Source organism: Salmo trutta, chromosome 1 (assembly GCF_901001165.1).
Source record: "Salmo trutta chromosome 1, fSalTru1.1, whole genome shotgun sequence".
NCBI lineage: Eukaryota > Metazoa > Chordata > Actinopteri > Salmoniformes > Salmonidae > Salmo > Salmo trutta.
The window spans coordinates 65,250,860-65,271,795 of record NC_042957.1 but is presented as its reverse complement, the minus strand read 5'-3'; the positions used below and the strand labels follow the sequence as shown (position 1 = coordinate 65,271,795).

Genomic DNA, 20,936 nt, shown 5'->3' with positions numbered 1-20,936 from the left:
AACACATCAAACACACCAGCCCTCCCTATGTCGGGCACAGAGAGGGCTGTCTGGAGCTAAATTACACTGGAGAAAACCATAGTCTGATTACAAAGTTTAAAACATTTGGTTAGCCATTCCTCCATGCCCACAAACACACACAGTGCATGTACTGAACATTCAGTAGGCAGACATGCTGTAATGACAAACTGAGAGGTTTGGTATGGAGTTGGTGCTTGTGGAATCTACAGGAGTTATTCCTGACCATGTGACCTGACCAGGAAGAACTCTGGCCTGTAATAGCCTAAAACTAGGGCCTGGTCGTAACGTGACTACATTCTCTGTGGGTAGAAGAGGACTGGCCACCCCTCAGAGCCTGGTTCTTCTCTAGGTTTCTTCCTAGGTTCCTACCTTTCTAGGGAGTTTTTCCTAGCCACTGTGCTTCTACATCTGCATTGCCTGCTGTTTGGGGCTTTAGGCTGGGTTTCTGTATAAGCACTTGGTGACATCTGCTAATGTAAAAGGGACGTTATAAAGACATTTGATTGATTGATAACTAGGGAGAGCCCCAAACTATTCCTACCATGAAGTTTTTAGCATGCCGAAGTCCAGTTATTTCCTCTTTATTTTTCTTTAGATATTCAGTTCGAGAGAGCGAGAGAGAGAGCGAGAGGTCTAGTAGTAGAAAATTGGTTTTCCAAAAATAATTTTCCTGTTGTGGATTTAACTGATTGATCTGGTTTTCTGTAATTAATCTTTCAGGGGCACAATGAAAGGGATTGGGACGCACTTCAAAGGGGGAGAGTATAAATCCCAACACAGAACAGCTCTTTTTGTCTCAGCACAGTGTGCGGTAGATTAGGCCTTTGCCACTTAGCCCAAAATGTTCTCCCTCCCACCTCATTTAAAAGTGTCGGGCCAATAACATCATCAGGAGAGAAAGTCCATCAATGTACTTTTTTTCCCTCCTTTCCTCCGTGAGAAAGGGAGCCATGGGTAATTTGAGAATGAACATTTTCAAACGTATTAAAAAAAAAATGTTTTACAGGCTGTAATTTGGGGTGCCAACAAGTAAAAAAAAATGTGTAGAACCCCTGAGAGGGAGGCAGTCATAACAAGATGGCGCCCAGACAAAACACTCAAGACCAAAAAACACCAAACAACGGTCAAATGATCACTGTCCTCATAAGCCACATCCAATGTAAAAGTATTGGGATTCTTTGCAAGCTTTCCATTCAAGTTCCTTGGCTGCATTCTTAATGCATGTACAGTACGTACAGTGCTGTATTTAAGTTACCACAGCAGTAAGGGATATACACACTTCAATCTAAATGACTAGCGCCCTCCTGACAACTCCCTCTGCGTTTTCCGTCTCATAGATCAGATTCAGGGTAACTAGTATTCACCAGGCTACACTGCAGGGTGGACTGGAGCCTCTACCCACAGGCTAGAGACTAATCAAAGTAGACAGGCCATGAATGTTTCATTTAATAACTATGAGTACTAGAGAGGGAGCAGAAAGAGAGAGAGAGGATGAGAGGACGAGAGAGAGGACGAGAGAGAGAGAGGACGAGAGAGAGGACGAGAGTGGACGAGAGAGAGAGCGAGGACGAGAGAGGACGAGAGAAAGAGAGAGGACGAGCAAGATAGGACGAGAGAAAGAGAGAGGACGAGAGAGAGGACGAGCAAGAGAGGACGAGAGAAAGAGAGAGGACGAGAGAGAGAGCGAGGACGAGAGAGAGAGGACGAGCGAGGACGAGAGAGAGAGCGAGGACAAGAGAGAGAGGACGAGAGAGAGCGAGGACGAGAGAGCGAGAGAGCGCGAGGACGAGAGAGAGGACGAGAGAGAGAGGGAGAGGACGAGAGAGAGAGGGAGAGGACGAGAGAGAGGACGAGAGAGAGAGAGAGGACGAGAGAGAGGACGAGAGAGAGAGGACGAGAGAGAGGAGAGGACGAGAGAGAGAGAGGACGAGAGAGAGAGAGGACGAGAGAGGACGAGAGAGAGGACGAGAGAGAGAGGATAAGAGAGAGAGAGGACAAGAGAGAGATGATGAGAAAGAGAGGTAGAGGTAAAACAAAAAATAGAGATAAAGAAAGCAAGAAAGGAAGAGGGGATGAGCGAAAAAGATCTCCTGGGGGAAAGATATTACTCCTTCACTTTTCTTGTCTGACAGCGAGAGGGTATACTGTATAATAGACATGTCTACCTGGCCGCCAGCCTAATGACATTTCAGACAGCTGTATTAGATCATCGTTAGCCTAGGCGTTGTACTGTAGGACAGACACAAATAGCTCTAGATCACATTATTGAGGATCTGCTCTGCAGCTGGAATGCTATGTAATGTGATGTAATGGCTGCAGGTGGACTTAGCCGAATAGCGCCCGTTAGCGGAACACTGCAGTGCTTAATTGTGTTGTCCCCTGCTAGGTAAGATGCGAGCTGAATGTACTGCCTGTTTGAAAAGAGAGTTCTCTAATACAAGTCTGATTCATGTAAAAAAAAAAGAGATATATATCAAGGGGTCGAAAATGTAGATATTGCCAGATGTATGTTCACTGTCCGAGGAACATGCCGTGGAAGCTTTACTGCTGGCAAAAGTGTCCATAAGCAGAGGTAATTAAACTGTTCTGTGTTCTTTTTCTCTCTTCATCTCTGCTTGTCTTGTTGTACATGGAAGCTGTCTCACATGCATTAATTTAAAAACCCTTAAGATGTCAGCTGCTAATTTTCAGATTTACACCACATAAACCATTTTCACTGGACTATCTGTTGCTGCCAAGTTATGATTTCCATGGGGGTTAGCCTTGCAATAACCAAGTAGTGAGACACATAGCCCTCTATATTTTAAATGTTTCAGGTACACTTCAATAGGTGTCTGCGTCACATACAGTATCTTCTATTGACAGTATCTTCTATTGTTTGTCCTCATCTGTCTTTTTTTCAGCATAAAGTACTCTGTAGCCACTTAGTGTGGACACCAGGTGAGACCACACACACACACACAATAACAGTCTCTCTTCTTCACTTCATCCCTCTCCCCCTTCTCCCTAAATCCTCTAGGTTATATCAGCTGTTTTGGTGAACCCCTCCCGCATCTGAACTGGCTGACACAGAGGGCACAGCATGATCATATGCAAGAGGTCACTTGGTCGGGAAAACAGGAAGTATTATTAAAGTGATGCTTTACATTGAAATACAGACAGAGATGTAGTAGTCCCAGAGTTAATGACCCAAGGTCAGTTTTGCATTTCACCTCCTGATGATTATGATGACTGACCGTGTTAGAATAAAAAAACAAGGCTTAATCATGCTCTCTCTCTCTCCATCTGTCTCTCGTCTGCAGGTATGTTTTGATGTGAGAAAGGAAGCCAGTCCCGTCATCGTCAATTCTCCTAATTACAATGCATGTATTATGTATTTATAACACCTGGGTAATTAACTTCTTTCAATAAAGCATTTCACATTCTCCACCGGTTGAAATTTAGCAACTCATTGAAATACTATCCTGTGTCCTCAGATTAATGCAGATGAAGGGAGTTAGATATGCATAGTTTTTTCCTCTGTATATATGAATTACAAATCAATCATGTTTCTAGTCTATTGCATAGTTAAATGTGTAATCATTGATGTCCCAGGAGCAGAAGTGGTAAACACTGTTGAAGTGTATAATTGTAATACATACATGCAGACACAGCATCATTCAAATAATGGAGTATGATATGACTGAAAAAGAATGTCTCAGAGATTCATACCTTTATTTCCCAAGAAAGAGGACATGATCAGTGAATATATTCAATGTACAGGCTACAATGTGGGAATCTCATGCGTGGTAATAACTACAGTACATGTATACAGGACTTGCATCCTTGGCACAAAGTTATTATATTATACTTTATCCATAGGCTTCATTAATGCCATTCAGACTTGAAGTTGATACAACAACTATGATAGCTGAGGTTCATAGATTGGTTTGAATATTAGTTCAGAACCTAACGTTTTAGGGTCCATACACAGATCGGCTACATACTGTAGCTAGCTACACATCCATAGGCATTCAGTTATTTTTATCCTCCACTACACAATAAGCAAGTACATAAATAAACCCTTTTTCAGGACCCTGTCTTTCTAAGATAATTCGTAAAAATCGAAATAACTTCACAGATCTTCATTGTAAAGGGTTAAAACACTGTTTCCCATGCTTGTTCAATGAACCATAAACAATTAATGAACATGCACCTGTGGAATGGTCATTAAGACATTAACAGCTTACAGGCGGTAGGCAATTAAGGTCAGTTATGAACACTTAGGACACTAAAGAGGCCTTTCTACTGACTCTGAAAAACACCAAAAGAAAGATGCCCATGGTCCCTGCTCATTTGCATGAACGTGCCTTTGGCATGCTGCAGGTAGGCATGAGGATTGCAGATGTGACCAGGGCAATAAATTGCAATGTCCGTACTGAGAGACGCCGCAGACAGCGCTACAGGTAGACAGGATGGACAGCTGATCGTCCTCGCAGTGGCAGACCACGTGTAACAACACCTGCATAGAATCGGTACATCCGAACATCACACCTGCGGGACAGGTACAGGATGGCAACAACAACTGCCCGAGTTACACCAGGAACGCACAATCCCTCCATCAGTGCTCAGACTGTCCGCAATAGGCTGAGAGAGGCTGGACTGAGGGCTTGTAGGCCTGTTGTAAGGCAGGTCCTCACCAGACATCACCGGCAACAACGTTGCCTAACCCACCGTTGCTGGACCAGACATGACTGGCAAAAAGTGCTCTTCACTGACGAGTCGCGGTTTTGTCTCACCAAGGGTGATGGTCGGATTTGCGTTTATCGTCGAAGGAATGAGCGTTACACCGAGGCCTGTACTCTGGAGCGGGATCGATTTGGAGGTGGAGGGTCCGTCATGGTCTGGGGCGGTGTGTCACTTGATCATCGGACTGAGCTTGTTGTCATTGCAGGCAATCCCAACGCTGTGCGTTACAGGGAAGACATCCTCCTAATGTGGTACCCTTCCTGCAGGCTCATCCTGACATGACCCTCCAGCATGACAATGCCACCAGCCATACTGCTCGTTCTGTGTGTGAATCACTGCAAGCCAGGAATGTCAGTGTTCTGCCATGGCCAGCGAAGAGCCCGGATCTCAATCCCATTGAGCACGTCTGGGACCTGTTAGATCGGAGAGTGAGGGCTAGGGCCAATCCCCCCAGAAATGTCTGGGAACTTGCAGGTGCCTTGGTGGAAGAGTGGGGTAACAAGAACTGGCAAATCTGGTGCAGTCCATGAGGAGGAGATGCACTGCAGTACTTAATGCAGCTGGTGGCCACACCAGATACTGACTCTTACTTTTGACATTATTCCATTATTCCATTTATGTTAGTCACATGTCTGTGGAACTTGTTCAGTTTATTTCTCAGTTGTTGAATCTTATATTCATACAAATATTTACACATGTTAAGTTTGCTGAAAATAAACACAGAAACAGGACATTTCTTTTTTTGCTGAGTTTAGTTAGCTAGCTATGTTACTTCAGCTGCATTGCAAGGCAAGCTTACTCAATTTGCAGTAAATGCTTTAGCTAGCTTGATTCTTCATATCCACTGTTTCACAAGACGACAGCCTGGTTTGCTGGTTTTCTCAGAAGTCCCTAAAACATTAACCAACATGAATTACAAATTAATTATCCTGTCATAACACTAGCTAGCTAGCTGGCCAATGTTAGCTAGTCAGATGACTTGCTAAATAGCGATTTTCGTAAATGAACTTCATGACAAAAATATGCACAAACGTTTGTCTCTACATTAACTAACATATTCCTCTCAATTGTACATGTTTTGCTTGACTCGTTATGACGTTATAACTACTTACATTTGGTCCCACTGTAATGTTTTGTCAGCCATCTTTGTTGAAGAAATCCCCAGGGATGGGTGGCTCGCGTCAAATTCGTCATTGGAACCACTCGATATGATTGGTCATATGAAAACCTTGCGACCCAAATGCATAATGAGTGCTCTAACTCCCCTTTGTGGTGGTCTGGAGCAATGACGCCGTGACGCTGGTACCTCTAAGTCCCGCGGTGTAGCTCACAACTTTTAAAGGAGGAACCACTGTAGGCCTGAGGATGGGTAGATATATACACAGCTCATATACACTGATCTATAAACAACTGGGGAGTGCCTTGGAAACAAAGCTTTAGTGATTATAAGGCTAATGCATGTCTCACCAAGGCGTTGGTTGTCCTGGTTTACTGGGCAATGTGCGGGGGTGGAGAGAGGCAGAGCAGCCATTTCTATGGCAGCACCTTTGTTGTGGCTAATACACGCTAGCTATGGTAACCCAGACGTAGATGCTACACTACAGTAGGTCAGACAAAGGACCTAGTGAACTATTTTTCCACTTGTGGAATGTCATTCAACACATATGGATGGAATAGAAGTCAATGACATCAGTCAGAACCAGGTCAATTCCATTTCAACTGCAAAACTTGGTGGCAGCGGTGGGATCTGGGATGGTAAGCAATCTGGGGCTCAGGGTGGTGAGAGCAGGTGACCGATAGTGAATTGAAATTCACTGAATCTCCCGAGTTAACAGAAGGATCACATCGAACACTCCAGCTGAATATGGAAGCCTTTTTCTGAGAGACATCACTCTTTCTTTCAGTTCTGTTTCTCACAGGCTGTTTAATAACTAATTTATTATATCGCTTCATCTCTCTCTTTCTGAATCCCTCTCTGTACAGTAAAGGCTTGTTTTGTCTTTAGACAGGTGGATGGAGGGATGTGAGGAGAGGAGGCTTTTAAAGAGGCTCCTCGCCGATCACACAGATGTAAGGAACCTTTGAAGACAGTGGCTGATCAAACCTAGGCGCCAGGTTTTGGCCATTGACAGACTCAGGATGTAAAACAGTACAACTGTTCTCCAAAGCATCCGTCAGAGAGAGAGAGTGAGAGGAACAATCGGACTTTCCACACAGAGACATCGGTTTCATCTCCACCCTCTTTTAAAAGGAAAATAGGAGTTTTTTGTTGTTCCTGATGAAGCGTTAGATTCCATTTTGAAGCTCCTGAGAGAAGCAGAAGTCTTTTAACTTGTTCTCCTCCTTTCCTCTTAAAATGACAACATTTCATCTATATATAGTCTTTAGATTGTGCTGGTGGTTTTGACTTTCCCCCAGCGCTTGATACTGTCTGTCACACACCAAGGTTTTTGACAGCTGCCAGACGAAAGAAACACGGTGTTGACACTTTGAACATTCAAATGAAGTTTGCCACGTAGCTTGAGTTATGCTAATGACGATGGGGGGGGGGGGGGGTAGGTGGTGCTCGCTGTTGGAAGATTCTAGAGTGACAAAAACCTTGTCAGATACAAGGGGGTACATCAAAAACCACGCCGCTCACAAAGTTTGCGCCTCCACATCTCTCAGTTGCACTCTGAGAGTTCGTTGAGAAACGCTTTGAATTCAAAAACGCTTCGCTGCCTTGAAAAAAATAAAGAGCTTCACAGAGAAGTGACTAAAAAGAGGAAGAGCGATAAGAAAAGGGAACAGATCTGTGTGAAGTGCTACAATCCAGGATGGGTTAGTTACTAGTGCAGTGAACTGCACAACACCAGCGGCTGATTGATCTGTAAATAACCAGTGTACTTTTGATTGTCTTCAGACAGACTGAACCTCACCGAGGCAGCCGAGCCGCCATTTTACAGCGGGAAGTCAGAGGGCTCTGGAAGAGGCAGGCAGGAAACATCTGTGTGAAGTCTTGGGCAGAGAAGCTGTTTTAGCGTGTGAGATCAGATTACAAAGACATGTCTTGGCAGATAAACTTGGGCAATATCACTGTAAGGAGGCAGAGAGAGTTAGTGAGCTAGTAGGCCTCAGGTTTTATTAACACACACATCATTCGCACAGACACACACACAGACATGCGAAAAACACACACACGAACACACATGGAACACACCAGCCTCTGAGAGCCTCTCTCTCCTCGTAAGGAGGTATAGAGAACAGAGTCTCACTATCACTACACTGAGAGGGCCCATCTCCAGTCAGACACAAACCACCAGGTAAACACAATCTCAGTGAAGCCGATAGGAATGAATTCACTTTAGACATAGTTATAGGCCAGTCTCCCTGACACAGATTGAGTTTGGTCCTAGACTAAACTCATGTTCAATGGAGAATCGTACACGCCTAACACACCTTTGACGATTTGCATAATGAAAGTCTGTACAACCTTGGAAAAAGTTCACCTTGCAGAAGTTTAGGTTAAGAACCTGTCCGTTTAACTACGTCGGATGAGAGGATAAAGCCTCTAGGACTGGGTCAACCCACCGGCTGGTGGCCCTACTACCCTAGCACCACTGTCCCATTCTGGGGAGATTTATGTCTGTCCGACATGGAGCTGTTCCAGCAAAGTGTATGTAAGAGTCACTGGGCGGCTCCCCAGGACCAAGAGTTGTCTCCGTTGGTACATAACAGCCTGGAGGTACACAGGCCCAGCCAGAGACAGAGAGACCACCAGCCAGCCTGCTACGTGGTGATTACTGCCTTTCTTCTCCATGTGTGTCAAGGTCAAAGCAGACCTGTGATTACAGAGCTCACAGGGGCCATGGCTCCGGGGCTGGTGTGTGTCTGTGTGTGTGCGGTGGTTCAGGATTCCCTCTGAACATTCCTGCCCCACAGTGCTGGCTTTTGAAGCCGGATCTCGAGGAATTTGGAAAATCTCTGCCTCTGAACTAGGGGTTGGGAAGAATAGAGGGGAGAGAGAGGAAGAGGAGAGAAGAGAAAAAAGTCCTGTTTCTGTTCTATGGGGGGGGGGGTGAACTGGAGCAGGGGGTGAAACTGAAGGTTGAGGAAGGGGGTTGAGGTAGAGGGGTGAAGTAGAGGGTTTAAGTAGAGTGGGTGAGGCTGAGGGGTGAGGTAGAGGGTTGGGGTGATGCAGAGGGTTGGGAGTGAGGCTAATGGTTGTGGGTGAGACTGACGAATGAAGTTGTTGAGGGGTAAGTCTGAGGGGTGAAGTTGAAGGTTGGGGGGGAAGTTGAGGGTTGAGGGGTGAGTCTGAGGGATGAGGGGGTGAAGTTGAGCGGTGAGTCTGAGGGATGAGGGGGTGAAGTTGAGGGGTGAGGGGGTGAAGTTGAGGGGTGAGTCTGAGGGATGAGGGGGTGAAGTTGAGGGGTGAGTCTGAGGGATGAGGGGGTGAAGTTGAGGGGTGAGTCTGAGGGTATGAGGGGGTGAAGTTGAGGGGTGAGTCTGAGGGATGAGGGGGTGAAGTTGAGGGGTGAGTCTGAGGGATGAGGGGGTGAAGTTGAGGGGTGAGTCTGAGGGATGAGGGGGTGAAGTTGAGCGGTGAGTCTGAGGGATGAGGGGGTGAAGTTGAGCGGTGAGTCTGAGGGATGAGGGGGTGAAGTTGAGCGGTGAGTCTGAGGGATGAGGGGGTGAAGTTGAGGGGTGAGTCTGAGGGATGAGGGGGTGAAGTTGAGGGGTGAGTCTGAGGGATGAGGGGGTGAAGTTGAGCGGTGAGTCTGAGGGATGAGGGGGTGAAGTTGAGCGGTGAGTCTGAGGGATGAGGGGGTGAAGTTGAGGGGTGAGGGGGTGAAGTTGAGGGGTGAGTCTGAGGGATGAGGGGGTGAAGTTGAGGGGTGAGTCTGAGGGATGAGGGGGTGAAGTTGAGGGGTGAGTCTGAGGGTATGAGGGGGTGAAGTTGAGGGGTGAGTCTGAGGGATGAGGGGGTGAAGTTGAGGGGTGAGTCTGAGGGATGAGGGGGTGAAGTTGAGGGGTGAGTCTGAGGGATGAGGGGGTGAAGTTGAGGGGTGAGTCTGAGGGATGAGGGGGTGAAGTTGAGGGGTGAGTCTGAGGGATGAGGGGGTGAAGTTGAGGGGTGAGTCTGAGGGATGAGGGGGTGAAGTTGAGGGGTGAGTCTGAGGGATGAGGGGGTGAAGTTGAGGAGTGAGTCTGAGGGATGAGGGGGTGAAGTTGAGGGGTGAGGGGGTGAAGTTGAGGGGTGAGTCTGAGGGATGAGGGGGTGAAGTTGAGGGGTGAGTCTGAGGGTATGAGGGGGTGAAGTTGAGGGGTGAGTCTGAGGGATGAGGGGGTGAAGTTGAGGGGTGAGTCTGAGGGATGAGGGGGTGAAGTTGAGGGGTGAGTCTGAGGGATGAGGGGGTGAAGTTGAGAGGTGAGTCTGAGGGATGAGGGGGTGAAGTTGAGGGGTGAGTCTGAGGGATGAGGGGGTGAAGTTGAGGGTTGAGGTTGAAGGTGAGAAGAGGGAATCTGTTACCTGCTCCTGGTTCTCTAACTCTTTGTTCAGCAGTTTCTTCTCGGAGGAGTGCAGCTGCCTCTGGAGATTCTCCACCTTCTCCTGCAGAACCTAGAGAGACAGAAAAGGGAGAGCGCATTTGAATAAGGGATAATAGGAAAGAGAGAGAGAGTGATTGGAGAACAAAGTTTAAAAAAGAGAAAGAAAGAGGACAGAGATAAATGACAAATGATAGAGAGCGAGAGATGAAAAAGAAAAAGAGGAGAGAGAGAAGGCAGAAAGAGAGATGTGATTCTCAGATTAACAGTGTATTAAAAGGCTAATGATAAAGTGGTGACAGTCATTATTGGAAAGCTGGGCTCATTACCCAGAGTCATTCACAAGGAGATAGAGAGAGAGGCACACAGGGAATTAACTACTGTTAACTGTCTGGGCTTTAAACATCACACACGTCTCTTGTGAATACATTTTGGATCATTATATTAGTGCAGTTTCAGATATGAACATTGAACATTACACCTGCATTATGAGTGTAGGTTGGGTACTAGATACCTGAGATTCAAACAGTTTACCAGGGATTCTACCAGGGTGTACAATGCCCTCCATGAATCTACCGACAGTACTGCTGGGCTGGCATACAAAAACTACTGTATGGCATAAATACCAGCAAAGGAAGGCTTCCATATCTAAGCAGTGTATTATTTTGCAACCCCAAACTCTGGGTAGAATATAAAGGACTAAGCCTTGTTCACATTGGCAGGTTGAAGTGACTCAAATCCAATTTTTTGGCATATCAGATTCTAATCTGTTCTTTTCATGCAGTCTGAAAAAAGCTTGAATCAGATATTTCATGCCAGATTTCAAACCACCTTTGTAGGTGGTTTGAAGTCAGATATAAATCTGATTCCTGGCCATGTGACTTGTGTCTGAACGGTCAAATCGGATTAATTTGCGCTGAAGTGGTTTTTAGACTGTTATTTGGCATATCTTGTTGCTTGCTAGCTACTCTGTTGACAGTTTGACAAGAACCCCCTTCCTTGGGTGAACATTTTAGTTTTTGCCCTAACACTACACAGCTGATTCAAATAATCAAAGCTTGATGATGAGTTGGTTATTTGAATCAGCTGTGTAGTGCTAGGGAAAAAAACAAAACGTGCACCCATGTGTGGGGGGGCGGGAAACCCTGAACTAGTTGACTGTTGGGGCTTGCCAAAAACAACTTGTTTTGAAAATTGGATCATCTTATCATTTGATGATTTTGAACATTCAAAGCAACTGGGACACGTCCATGGCAGTCACTGTTGTCACCTTAGCTTGCTACATAACTTCTGAGTGATAGGAACAACGAGCATCAACACCAAATCAGCCTACACCACTGCGCACACACCCGTCGTTACTATGACAACTAGCATAACCATGTCACCAAATGACTGCCGTCTGAACCGATCTTGTCACTTGTAACTTGCTTTTGGACAGTCAGTATTCCAAAACGGATTGGAAAAACAAAACTGATTTGAGCATTAAGGCCTGCAGTGTGAACAAGGTTTTAGAGGTCTGTGTGAAGAATACCAGAAGAAGAAGATAGGAGAAAAGAACAGAATAGCAGGAGAAGAGGATAGGAGAAAAGAACAGAATAGCAGAGGAGAAGAGGATAGGAGAAAAGAACAGAATAGCAGGAGAAGAGGATAGGAGAAAAGAACAGAATAGCAGAGGAGAAGAGGATAGGAGAAAAGAACAGAATAGCAGGAGAAGAGGATAGGAGAAAAGAACAGAATAGCAGAGGAGAAGAGGATGGAGAAAAGAACAGAATAGCAGGAGAAGAGGATAGGAGAAAAGAACAGAATAGCAGGAGAAGAGGATAGGAGAAAAGAACAGAATAGCAGGAGAAGAGGATAGGAGAAAAGAACAGAATAGCAGGAGAAGAGGATAGGAGAAAATAACAGAATAGCAGAGGAGAAGAGGATAGGAGAAAAGAACAGAATAGCGGAGGAGAAGAGGATAGGAGAAAATAACAGAATAGCGGAGGAGAAGAGGATAGGAGAAAAGAACAGAATAGCAGGAGAAGAGGATAGGAGAAAAGAACAGAATAGCAGAGGAGAAGAGGATAGGAGAAAAGAACAGAATAGCAGGAGAAGAGGATAGGAGAAAGAACAGAATAGCAGAGGAGAAGAGGATAGGAGAAAAGAACAGAATAGCAGGAGAAGAGGATAGGAGAAAAGAACAGAATAGCAGAGGAGAAGAGGATAGGAGAAAAGAACAGAATAGCAGGAGAAGAGGATAGGAGAAAAGAACAGAATAGCAGGAGAAGAGGATAGGAGAAAAGAACAGAATAGCAGGAGAAGAGGATAGGAGAATAGAACAGAATAGCGGAGGAGAAGAGGATAGGAGAATAGAACAGAATAGCAGGAGGAGAAGAGGATAGGAGAAAATAACAGAATAGCAGGAGAAGAGGATAGGAGAAAAGAACAGAATAGCGGAGGAGAAGAGGATAGGAGAAAAGAACAGAATAGCAGAGGAGAAGAGGATAGGAGAAAAGAACAGAATAGCGGAGGAGAAGAGGATAGGAGAAAAGAACAGAATAGCGGAGGAGAAGAGGATAGGAGAAAATAACAGAATAGCGGAGGAGAAGAGGATAGGAGAAAAGAACAGAATAGCAGAGAAGAGGATAGGAGAAAAAAACAGAATAGCAGAGAGAATAGGTAAGGGAACAGAATAGCAGAGGAGAAGAGGATAGGAGAAAATAACAGAATAGCGAGGAGAAGAGGATAGGAGAAAAGAACAGAATAGCGAGGAGAAGAGGATAGGAGAAAAGAACAGAATAGCGGAGGAGAAGAGGATAGGAGAAAAGAACAGAATAGCAGAGGAGAAGAGGATAGGAGAAAAGAACAGAATAGCAGAGGAGAAGAGGATAGGAGAAAATAACAGAATAGCAGAGGAGAAGAGGATAGGAGAAAAGAACAGAATAGCAGAGGAGAAGAGGATAGGAGAAAAGAACAGAATAGCGGAGGAGAAGAGGATAGGAGAAAAGAACAGAATAGCAGAGGAGAAGAGGATAGGAGAAAAGAACAGAATAGCAGGAGAAGAGGATAGGAGAAAAGAACAGAATAGCAGAGGAGAAGAGGATAGGAGAAAAGAACAGAATAGCAGGAGAAGAGGATAGGAGAAAAGAACAGAATAGCAGAGGAGAAGAGGATAGGAGAAAAGAACAGAATAGCAGGAGAAGAGGATAGGAGAAAAGAACAGAATAGCAGGAGAAGAGGATAGGAGAAAAGAACAGAATAGCAGGAGAAGAGGATAGGAGAAAAGAACAGAATAGCAGGAGAAGAGGATGGAGAAAAATAACAGAATAGCAGGAGAAGAGGATAGGAGAAAAGAACAGAATAGCAGGGGAAGAGGATAGGGGAAAAGAACAGAATAGCAGAGGAGAAGAGGATAGGAGAAAAGAACAGAATAGCAGGAGAAGAGGATAGGAGAAAAGAACAGAATAGCAGGAGAAGAGGATAGGAGAAAAGAACAGAATAGCAGGAGAAGAGGATAGGAGAAAAGAACAGAATAGCAGGAGAAGAGGATAGGAGAAAAGAACAGAATAGCAGGAGAAGAGGATAGGAGAAAAGAACAGAATAGCAGGAGAAGAGGATAGGAGAAAAGAACAGAATAGCAGGAGAAGAGGAGTGTAGAGGACTGTTTTCCTCTCCTGCTGTAACTGATAGCAGTGGAAAGAAAGAAAGGCTTGGTTGCTGAACCAGATGTCACACACACACACACACACACACACGTGTTAACTTCACCTTCGATTAGGCCTCACGACAACCAGAGCACACGCACACACGCACACATGCACACACGGTAAGTCCACTGGTATGGGTGTTGATGGTTTGATGGGGGCTGTGTGTGTGAGGCAGAAAGGCACTGCTAAGCATCAGCATTATGACACTCCCTGCAGTGTGTGTGTGTGTGTGTGTGTGTGTGTGTGTGTGTGAATGAATGAGTAAGGCAGGTGTTCCCATCCATTCCCATGGTTGAGGGAAATATAGCTCAGGTAATAACCATGACTGACTGGTGATATACAGTCCATCCACTTAACATAAATGACTAACACCATGTAGGTTTACCATGAACTGCAGCTCCTGGGAAGCACAACCCTAACACATTGAACACAGATCGCGAAAAGGCTAAATGTTGGGTAACACTTTATGTACCTACAATGATATTATTAACTACAGTTATTACTGTGTAGTTACATGGGTATAAGGGTTAACTTTAGATAAAGTGTTACATCAAACTATCTTTCTTCAAACTGTCTATCCCTTCCCACAATATTATGAGACAAGACGTCAAAAACGAGTGCAAAGATCTGAATTCAAAGCTCAGTCAAATTTCCATGGTTGAAAGTAACTTTAGGAATGATGATGCGGCCGCCAGCACACATTCCGCTTCCAAGAAGTGGTTCTGTTTATTAATGCATTAAAAGGATCCGTCTGCTTCCCGCGTTTTGAACTGGACCCTTCCTGTTCTAAGTCAACACAGTGTGTCGCCCAAACGACACCCTATTCTCTATCTAGTGCACTACTTTTGACCAGAGCCGTGGGCAATTCCCTATGGGCCCTAGTCAAAAGTAGTGCACTAAATAGGGAATATGGTTCCATTTGGGACTCTACCACAGAGACTCACTAGACGAGGTGAATAAGTGTATTGGCAGATGAATATGATACTGGTTGATGTTATTCTATTAATCAGGCTCTGTCTTCTCCAGTCACGATCCTCTCTACTTCCTTCTGATCACGTCAAGCACTTCCCTCCAACTGACTTGTTTACAATTACCATAAAACTTCAATTAGCCGGGCATCGGCACACATTTCAGCAAACAAACGGCTGTTCCAAACAAACGGCTGTTCCAAATAAACGGCTGTTCAAAATAAACGATGGGTCTAAATGCGTAACGTATATACAGGGAGTCAGGAAGCAGAAGGTGAGTTTAATGAATAAGGCAGATAAAGGAGAAGCGTACTGGACGTGACCAAAACCAATACTGTCTGATGAGGCTACTGAGGGCTAAATAAAGGGAGAGTAATCAAGGTGATGATGAGGTCCAGGTGTGTGTAACAATGGGGAGCAGGTGTGCGTAATGATGGTTGCCAGGACCGGTGGTTAGTAGACCGGTGACGTCGAGCGCTGGAGCGGGAATAGGCATGACAAAACTGTTTACGAGCTTACCATGGACACAGCTCTGATATTCTCACGGTCATGTGCATTCAAATGTTATGTTATTTTATTCTGTCATCGTTGCTAGCCATGGTGCCACCAAATAATGTATGGTGCTGAAGCACAAAAAGGGGGGTGTATGATAGTGTATGCTAATAATCGGGAAGCAAGTACAGGGAGTGAATTTAATAAATAAACAAACAAACACGGAGAAAAAAAAGTAACACAAGTTGCGTACAGACATGAAACATAAACAGAAACAATAACACCTGAGGAAAGAACCATAGGGAGTGACAGATATAGAGGAGGTCATCAGGAAGGTGATGGAGTCCAGGTGAGTCTCATGAGGCGCAGGTGCACGTAACGATGGTGATGATCATTGAGTAAACCATCGACAACGAGTGCCAGAGAGGAGGAGCGGGAGTGGACGTGACAGATAGGCAGCCTCGTCTTTCCAAGTCTGATTTGCTTATCTTTGTTATTATAATGTTTATATTGGCCATACTGGTCACAATAAACAGTGTGGTAGTCTTTTCAAAATGTTATTGAGCAAAAGCTGTGTGCATTAAGGAAATAGAAGCCTGGCTCTAATAGAAGCCTGTCTCTAATAAACGGCGGTTGCGTTTAGTGATTAAAGAAAATAAATGCACAAACTATTAATTGAAGTTTTACGGTATCCAACTTGCCTCGCATTTCATCAGTTCAAGATTGTTTGATTGCTAGTCTAAGGCTTGAACTTATTAGCTTCTGGTCACGTTTTACTGTAATTGGGGTGTTGTGTTCATGGACTTTGTAGCATGGTTAATATGAACCGTGTGATACATCATCTATGTGATGTTACACACAGAGGTTATGTGTGAGGTGACATACCTCTGGGATAGGAATAGCAAGGGTGTAGAGAACGAGACTCTCTCTCACTCACACACACACACCCTTTTCCCCCTGAGGATAGCCCAATTACCCCACCATGTCACCCCCCCACTGGACCCCCCCCCCCCAGCCAGGCATGACAGACCCCCCCCTTCCCCATTCCCAGCATCATGACACAGCGTTTCCTGAACGTCTGAGTGAAGGCTTCTGGGAAGAGATGAAGAGCGTGCTGACTGTACTCTGATCTCTCTTTCATCTGGTTGATGAAACACTACAGGGCCAGAGCATCACTGCACAAACGCATCAGTCATGGAAGGAATCATTAATAGATGCATGATAATGAATGACTCCATGGCATCATAATGGAATCACTGTATGAATCAGACAGACCTTCCTCCAGGCCTCTTCACTGATCACCATCACATACATGTGACAAATAACATTTGATTTGATCCATCTTCATCATCTCCTAAAGTAAAAAATCAGGGATAAGTCTCAAACCACACCCCATTCCCTATGTAGTGCACTTCTTTTGATATCTGGTCACACTACTTTTGACCTCTGATTAAAAGTAGTGCACTATATATTACGGAATAGGGTGCCATTTGAGAACAAGAGATGGTCTGTCTAGGACAATAGAGTTGCAGTATCTGAAGATTGTTCCTCAAAAATTCTATAGAATATAAACACAAGATACAATAGAATAGATCAAATTCAACTGTTGTGGAGGATATGGGTAATCCTTCCATCCAGACTCCATGCTACTGTACCATAGCCTGAGGACCAGGAGAGTCCCTCCTCAGTCTGGTTACCCCAGTGATCCTGCTCCATCCCTGGGCACAGATCTCTAGGCTCAGCCTCTCACTGTTCTGAAGGGATAGGACTGGAACAGGGCCTGATCTATGGAACCTTACTGAGAAGAAACATCCTCCCCATTCCCAAACCTGCTCCCACTGCACAGATCTCACCCAGAGGCCATCCAGATTCCCCACACCTGCTTGATCCTAGATACACCTTAGATACCCCATCTGTTTCCAAAAACTTTGAAGATGTGTTATGGTTAGAGCCTCTCCCAGATGCTACATCTGTGATCCATCTCTCCCTCTATCTTCATCTCTCCCCTTCTCTCTCACACACACTCATTCATTCATTCTCTCCACCCCTCCCTCTCTCCTTCCTCTCTATCTGCCTGTGAATGTGTGATTTTCTATGGAGGATAATTCCAAAGCGTCTCCAGATGGGTTAGGGTGATATGGTCTCAGCCATCCAGACTGGAATCAACAGACGTGGCAAATTCTATTTCCTGAGGGAGAGGATGAGGAAGGAGAGAGAGGGAATGAAGAAGAGGAGTGGTATAGGGAGATGTGGGAGGAGAAAGATAGAAGATGGAGAAGATGGAGAAGAGAAAGAAAGAAGGGAGAGGAGGAAGAGGAGGACGGCAGGGCCACTGCTGGAAGGGCCTTCTCACCTCTATCCGCAGTGTACTTCTCTCTAAAGTGGAAGTTTGGCTCAAAGCATTACCTCACACACATAAACCAACACACTCCTCAAAGCATTACCTCACATACATAAACCAACACACTCCTCAAAGCATTACCTCACACACATAAACCAACACACTCCTCAAAGCATTACCTCACACACATAAACCAACACACTCCTCAAAGCATTACCTCAAATACATAAACCAACACACTCCTCAAAGCATTACCTCACACACATAAACCAACACACTCCTCAAAGCATTACCTCACATACATAAACCAACACACTCCCCAAAGCATTACCTCACACACATAAACCAACACACTCCTCAAAGCATTATCTCACATACATAAACCAACACACTCCCCAAAGCATTACCTCACACACTCCTCAAAGCATTACCTCACCCACATAAACCAACACACTCCTCAAAGCATTACCTCACACACATAAACCAACACACTCCTCAAAGCATTACCTCACACACATAAACCAACACACTCCTCAAAGCATTACCTCACACACATAAACCAACACACTCCTCAAAGCATTACCTCACATACATAAACCAACACACTCCTCAAAGCATTACCTCACACACATAAACCAACACACTCCTCAAAGCATTACCTCACACACATAAACCAACACACTCCTCAAAGCATTACCTCACACACATAAACCAACACACTTCTCAAAGCATTACCTCACACACATAAACCAACACACTCCTCAAAGCATTACCTCACACACACATAAACCAACACACTCCTCAAAGCATTACCTCACACACACACAAACCAACACACTCCTCAAAGCATTACCTCACACACATAAACCAACACACTCCTCAAAGCATTACCTCACACACATAAACCAACACACTCCTCAAAGCATTACCTCACACACATAAACCAACACACTCCTCAAAACATTACCTCACACACACATAAACCGACACACTCCTCAAAGCATTACATCACACACACAAACTGACACTCCTCAAAACATTACCTCACACACACATAAACCAACACACTCCTCAAAGCATTACCTCACACACATAAACCGACACACTCCTCAAAGCATTACCTCACACACACATAAACCGACACACTCCTCAAAGCATTAACTCACACACATAAACCAACACACTCCTCAAAGCATTACCTCACACACATAAACCAACACACTCCTCAAAGCATTACCTCACACGACACACACATAAACCAACACACTCCTCAAAACATTACCTCACACACATAAACCAACACACTCCTCAAAGCATTACCTCACACACATAAACCAACACACTCCTCAAAGCATTACCTCACACATATAAACCAACACACTCCTCAAAACATTACCTCACACACATAAACCGACACACTCATCAAAGCATTACCTCACACAAACCAACACACTCCTCAAAGCATTACCTCACACACACATAAACCGACACACTCCTCAAAGCATTACCTCACACACATAAACCGACACACTCCTCAAAGCATTACCTCACACACATAAACCGACACACTCCTCAAAGCATTACCTCACACACATAAACCAACACACTCCTTAAAGCATTACCTCACACACATAAACCAACACACTCTTCAAAACATTACCTCACACGACACACACATAAACCAACACACTCCTCAAAACATTACCTCACACACATAAACCAACACACTCCTCAAAGCATTACCTCACACACACATAAACCGACACACTCCTCAAAGCATTACCTCACACACATAAACCAACAAACTCCTCAAAGCATTACCTCACACATATAAACCAACACACTCCTCAAAACATTACCTCACACGACACACACATAAACCAACACACTCCTCAAAACATTACCTCACACACATAAACCAACACACTCCTCAAAGCATTACCTCACACACATAAACCAACACACTCCTCAAAGCATTACCTCACCCACATAAACCAACACACTCCTCAAAGCATTACCTCACACATATAAACCAACACACTCCTGAAAACATTACCTCACACATAAACCAACACACTCATCAAAGCATTACCTCACACACACAAACCAACACACTCCTCAAAGCATTACCTCACACACACATAAACCAACACACTCCTCAAAGCATTACCTCACACACATAAACCGACACACTCCTCAAAGCATTACCTCACACACATAAACCAACACACTCCTCAAAACATTACCTCACACGACACACACATAAACCAACACACTCCTCAAAACATTACCTCACACACATAAACCAACAGACTCCTCAAAGCATTACCTCACACACATAAACCAACACACTCCTCAAAGCATTACCTCACCCACATAAACCAACACACTCCTCAAAGCATTACCTCACACATATAAACCAACACACTCCTCAAAACATTACCTCACACACATAAACCAACACACTCATCAAAGCATTACCTCACACACACAAACCAACACACTCCTCAAAGCATTACCTCACACACACATAAACCAACACACTCCTCAAAGCATTACCTCACACACATAAACCGACACACTCCTCAAAGCATTACCTCACACACATAAACCAACACACTCCTCAAAGCATTACCTCACACACATAAACCAGCACACTCCTCAAAGCATTTCATACAGGTACAGGCATGCATTAATATTAACACAAGTTCTAAAGGTGAGAGTATAAAATCAGACAAACACACACACACACACACGAGACCTGAGTCATCTTTCCTGGGTGGTCTCCTCCTGCAAAGATAAGGCCAGTTCGCTTCCCTCGGGTGAACTAAAATCAACAGCAGAGAGAACAAGAAGGGGAAGAAAAGCAGCAGTGGCTGTCTTCATGTTTCTATTTGCAGTATGCTGTCAGAAGGTTTCTCAGAGTCAGATTAAAGAGATACTCTGATGACCCTGAGGTGGTCCTCTGTAGCTCAGTTGGTAATGCTTCTTGCAATGCCAGAATAGTGGGTTCGATTCCCGAGGCCACCTATACATAACAAATGTATGCACACACGACTGTAGGTCACTTCAGATAAAAGTGTCTGCTAAATGACATTGAAGTTAGCTAGGCAGACCTACTGCAGACTGACTGCTGCAGGAGGAACCTCCAACTGGCAGTACAGCCTC

General features: G+C 44.7%; 1 protein-coding gene across 2 annotated transcripts in view; it reads right to left on the bottom strand.

Moving 5' to 3' along the window:
• Positions 1-20,936, bottom strand: part of LOC115205311 (centrosomal protein of 112 kDa) — a 183,120-nt gene that overhangs the window by 4,659 nt on the left and 157,525 nt on the right. For both annotated transcript variants that reach the window (XM_029771136.1, XM_029771143.1), the window contains one exon: positions 10,262-10,351. In XM_029771136.1, the coding sequence (XP_029626996.1) occupies positions 10,262-10,351 (90 nt within the window). The remainder of the gene's footprint in view (positions 1-10,261; positions 10,352-20,936) is intronic.